Below are 6,000 nucleotides of genomic sequence, written 5' to 3' on the forward strand. Positions count from 1 at the left end.
TCTTGCAACAGGAGACAAGTGTTCAACATGACTCAAGTTATGTACAAATTTCACTTGAAGAATAAAACATTATATAGTCCCCACAGTGGGGTTAGGACACATTTAAAATTTGATTAATATAAACCTTTTAATGGACACGTATTGAATCAATATGCATCATCTCTTCTCGGATTTTCTTCATATTAAATTATTAAATTATTAATCAAGTTTCATATATATATATATATATATATATATATATATTATAATTCAAATTTTATATTTATAATTTCACTAAATCAAAATTCATATATTAAATTACATATTGATACAAAATGCATATATAAATTTACTATTTATTTAAAAATAAGATTAATGAATATAACTATTTGTCATAATAGCTGTTACGCTTTTTCTTGCATGGCTCATACGTGGATCTCACCGTGATGCCCAGATAAAAAGTTATTGTGTTTCCTAAGTGATAAACCATAATGAAACATACATTGCACAAGTGTCTCTTCCCTAACCTTTACAACTCTCTACACACCACCATGTGAACCGTTACTCAACCAACACTTTTAAATTAATAATGTATGATAGGTTATGCGGACCAGCTACATTACAATTTTTTTTTATGAAATACCTTTTTAATATAATCATTATTAAAATAATTTAAAGGAATTATGAAAATTTTAAAAATTATAAAAAAATAAATATTTTAGAGCTTGGTTGATTTCATTAAGAAAACGTTGGTCCAAATTAATAGATGAAGTGTAGAAACTGTAGACCCAATATGGCAACCTTGTATGCTGTATTTGTTTTGAGGGGGGATAACGTGGCGAGAAGAAACATACCCAATCCAACATGTTCCTGTTTCGTGGCGGCTAGCGCCGGTCATGAAGGTCGTAATTTTTATCTACCAAACATGCAAGTGGCAGCAATTCAAAAACCGTTGACAAATATTTTAGCTGCTCCAAAACGATTTTGTATGTGAAATTCCAATAGGGGTTTCGGTTTTTTGGGGCAATGGACTTTAATTTCGACACCCAAAACCTTGTCTTTTCGGTTCACCAAACTCAACTGCCACGACGTTTTTCTTCATTTTATTATTTTTTATGTGAAATTAATATCTTCTTAATAATATTTTTTTCTTAAAAATATAGTGTTATTAGATCACAATTTCTATATTTAATGTACAGAATATATGTAATACGATCCATACATTAATAGTGAATCACAAAATAATACTTATTAAAAAATATAATAATATATTATAAAATATTTATTATATAATAACTCAATCCGAGATCTAACCCGATAAAAATAATCCCTTTTTACCAAAAAAAAAAAAAACCCATTGAGGGGAAGGTACAAAAGGACCTAGGAGGGAATCATTCCGATCACTATGCTTCTTCACCCTCTTCCCACCTTTCCATTTTCCCTTCCCATCTCTTTATTTCTGTTGATAAATTGTATCAACACTTTTAAAATTATTTGTTATTTTATTAATGATATATTTTAAGGAAAAATATTTAAAATATTGTCAATGGAGTTTTTAGACTCTAAAAATAAGGTCGGGGTTGATAAGTATCTTATTGGAGTATAGTTAAATATTTAAAAAAACACACACATGTTAACTTTTTTAAAGTTTGCTTGTGGAATAAAAAAAATGCACTACTAATGTACTAAATACTAACCCATTTTTAATACGATTCATTGATTACATATGAATCTATATATTTTCAACACATCCAACACAAACTCTTATTATATATATGTACATAATGCTTGAGGTAAAATTCTTATTAGAAGTCGGATTGTATCTTGCGCCTTCTACTAAAAAAAGAGCAAATTATTTCCTGTATGTTAGACTAAAGAATAAATTGGCCTTTCTGTTAAAAATTCCCTCCAATTTTACTATTAAAAACTGGTCATTGTACATCAGCATAAGGTACACGTGGCACGTCTTATGTAATTGTTTGATTATTTCATTAGCCACGTCGGTTTTAACAACATAAATGGTTAAAACTTTTAACAAAAAGGACTAATTTACTATTTAATCTAACATATAACATATAAGAAACGGTAAAAATATTTAGGTGCTTAGCGTTATCATTAATTATGAAATTGAAATTCTAGACCCCATTCCACCAAAATTAGAGTATAAAATTTAGGGTTGATTCCATGTAGCCATCTAGATATCTATAAATAAGGGTTAATTGTTGAACCAATGAATGAATGTTACTTAAATTATAATACAGTCCAAAAAACATTTATAACAGGAATACAACTATTCTTCTTTCTCTCATTTCTTGTAATGCTAGCTTAAGCTTTAATACAAGATTTTAATAGGATAAAAGATTGCTCAAGAATAAAGTTAGCCATGTGACACTAAGAATAACCAAACTTAAAAAGGTGGCCGAAAGAAAATATTAGGGATAACAATGCTTTGCCTAACATTAATTATTTTCTTTATATATTCAACTAATATAATGAATATTCCTAATTTGCTTCATTTTGAAGTACTTCCCAATGCTTTTATTCAAATTTCGTGATTTAGCAATGTTGAGGCTTTGAGATTTTGAAATCTAAATTAAATTCAAGTAAAAATTTCTGGGTTTTCTTTCAATTTTATTATCATTCTAAAAAATTTACGTTTTAAAATTTGGGTTCGTTTCTAAATAAAAACAAGATTACCAACTTTGTCATGTATTCTTTTTTCAAATTATTAATATATTTTAATGTTTTTCATGTAAAGTCTTCGTTGAAATGTAAAACCTTTACAAATAAATTATTATAAAAATAAAAGGGTAAATTACACCTAAGGTCACTAAATTATATCTTGGTCACTTAATTTCAAAAGATTAGTCATTAAACTATCTATTTATAAGTTTTTATTTAAGTCACTAAACTATTAAATTTTATTTTATATTTTTATGTTCGCTAACAAACTTCAAATAACCATTTTATAATTTTTAAATTAAATAGTTAAAATGTAAATTTATTAATAATTTAACCATTTTATATATAGTTTACTTAAGATAAAATAAAAGTGAAGTTTCAATATTTTCCTTGAAAATATAATAATTTCACACTTGCACGTTTGTCGAAAATATTAATTGAAGTAGATAGCAAGAAAAGTTCAAAGACAAAACGAGAATCGTTCTCGTTTTAGAACACTTCTTTCTTTTTACGGTAACGAAGGTTCACAAATCACAACCCTATTATATAGAGAGAGAGCATGTTGTTGCATTGGTCAATATCTTCCTAATTATGGAATATACGGTCAAAATTTTTGTCTCATACCATCGTTTTTATCTTATCTATGTTCACAATTAACATCTACATAAAATGTTTACTATGAATCCATCTTCCATTTATCTATTCCAAAAATAATCACAATAAAAATCATTATTATCAATAATAAATATCTTAATTTCCATAAAAAATATTTAATATATCATTTGAGATTGAATTAAATTAATCTATTTATTAATAAATGAATTATTTTAATGTTTGTATTACAAAAATATTTCAACATATGAGAAATTTTCATAATCAAACTTTATTATAAGTTTCCTAGTTACCGGTACCCATTCGTAATGATTACGTCTCATCAAAACACGTGTCAAAAACCCAGAGCCTCACATCACCTACCACTATTCATCCCTTCCTCCATATATACCCCTTATATCCAACACCCTCGTTTAGTCTTTTCCTCGCAAACAAAAAATCAGATAGTAACGCTCCAAAAATTTCCATCTCAAATTACCTCTTCATTTTCTCAAAAAGCCATCCACATTTTTTTCTCTCTTCACATTAGTACAGAAAAGTCTATATCTTTGTACAGTTCTGATTCTCATTGTTAATGGGAAACGATAAGGGTGGTACGATGGTTATGGAGCAAAGCAATAACCTCCATAGCCGACCAAAACTAGGAACTCTCTTCAAATCTGAACCTTCTTTGTTTCCTATCGGTGCCGAAGACGACGAAGTCCCCAATCGTAAAAGCAGTGCATCAATGGCGAGCCCGAGGTGTTCCAACAGTACGACGACGAGCGGTGAGGGTTCGCCGTATATCATGTCACCGTGGATACAAGCTTCTCCTTATATCAAATCACCATGGGTTATTAACCCATCTATGCTCGAAGCTGATTATGGCCAAGATGGGCTTATTGCTTCCATTGTAAGAGAAGAAGGTCATATTTACTCATTGGCTGCAGCTGGGGATTTGGTTTATACGGGTTCCGATAGCAAGAACATCCGTGTGTGGAAAGATTTGAAGGAATTTTCAGGTTTTAAAACTAAAAGTGGATTGGTTAAAGCCATTATTGTATTGGGTGATAAGGTATTCACCGGTCACCAAGACGGTAAAATCCGTGTGTGGAAAGTCTCATCGACGACGAGTCCTAGCGTTCACAAAAGATTAGGCAGTTTGCCGACGTTCAAAGATATAATAAAAAGCTCTGTTAAACCGAAGAACTATGTTGAAGTTCGGAGGAACCGAAATGTTCTTCGGATCAAACACTTCGATGCCGTTTCTTGCATGAGTGTGAACGAAGAGGTCGGGTTGTTATATTCAGGGTCTTGGGATAAAACCCTGAAAGTTTGGCGATTAGCCGATTCGAAATGCTTGGAATCCATCGACGCTCATGACGATGCCATTAATTCCGTGGTGGCCGGATTTGATAGCTTGGTGTTTACGGGATCAGCTGACGGTACGGTCAAGGTATGGAAAAGGGAACTACAAGGGAAAGGAACTAAGCATTTCCTGGTCCAAGTGTTGTTAAAACAAGAAAACGCGGTTACATCATTGGCCGTGAGCCGAGAATCGGCGGTGTTGTACTGTGGGTCGTCGGACGGGCTCGTTAACTTCTGGGAACGCGACAAGCATCTTTCCCATGGTGGGATTTTACGGGGACATAAAATGGCGGTCCTCTGCTTAGCCACGGCGGGGAATTTGGTTTTCAGCGGGTCAGCCGATGGGAGCATATGTGTATGGAGACGAGAAAAAGGTGGTATCCATAAGTGTCTCTCGGTCCTAACCGGTCATACCGGTCCAGTCAAATGCTTAGCCGTCGAGGAAGATGATCGGACGTCAAGGAAAACCGACCGGAAATGGATCGTTTACAGTGGTAGCCTCGATAAATCCGTCAAGGTGTGGCGCTTGTCTGAAAACGCGCCAGATATGAAAGAGATTAAGCAAGTGGGTTGATTCCCCTACATTCTTTTTTCCATTGTCAAAGTCAAAAAGGTCAGAGAAAAAGCGAAGGAAGATTAGCACGCGCAGACACGGAAGCTCGGTAGGCGCGTCGTTGTTTGGTGGTCCGATCCCTTAACGATGAAGGCAACTATTTGGTAGGTTTGGTCGGTGCCACGTGTAAAAATGGAGTTTTTTAACCACATGTCAGAGTGCCAGGTCAGTGAAAAGTTAAAATTTCGAAGTTTGTTCCATTGTTTAATTTTTGTAATTTAATGTCGTATTAAAAAAGGCGCATGGTTAGCCTCCATGAAATGTCTTTTTTGAAACATGAAATGTAACTTGTAACTCAAGGTTGACAAAATTTATTGAGCAAGTTGACTTTTTTCTGCTCCTTTTTTTGGGAATTTTAATGTAACCGGGACCAAGGGGGTTCCATTGGTGTGAACATATTTACTGTTTCATTTCTGTAATTTTTTAATTTAATTAAAGCCATTTTTACTTTGTAAAATACTAAGGTGAAGACATATGTTTGTTGTCTTAGTTCCAACTCCATCACAAGTATACGATTGCATGATCTCATGTTTAATATACCATCTATAATCACGTGACATTAATTCACTTAATGGTGATTCTTCGTTCTAAGATACGTTATAGACTTAGTTTTTCTATTGACAAACATGCACCTTGTTTAACAGATTTTTGTAATCTTTTCACATCAAGCAAAATCTAATAGTTAAACATCTTGTCCGATTCGAGAAGCCTTTATATATATTATAACGTCATTCTACTTAAACCAATTAAAACAATCTACTTATTTA

The 6,000-nt window shown here is 32.4% G+C and overlaps 1 protein-coding gene across 1 annotated transcript; it reads left to right on the forward strand.

The window, feature by feature from the left end:
* The first annotated feature begins 3,686 nt into the window (after positions 1-3,686).
* On the forward strand, positions 3,687-5,690 carry LOC108474461 (protein JINGUBANG-like). Its single transcript, XM_017776391.2, has one exon. It carries the CDS (start codon positions 3,848-3,850, stop codon positions 5,192-5,194), a length of 1,347 nt encoding a protein of 448 aa, XP_017631880.1. The 5' UTR covers positions 3,687-3,847; the 3' UTR covers positions 5,195-5,690.
* The last annotated feature ends 310 nt before the right edge of the window (positions 5,691-6,000 follow it).

Source organism: Gossypium arboreum, chromosome 3 (assembly GCF_025698485.1).
Source record: "Gossypium arboreum isolate Shixiya-1 chromosome 3, ASM2569848v2, whole genome shotgun sequence".
In the NCBI taxonomy this organism is placed as follows: domain Eukaryota; kingdom Viridiplantae; phylum Streptophyta; class Magnoliopsida; order Malvales; family Malvaceae; genus Gossypium; species Gossypium arboreum.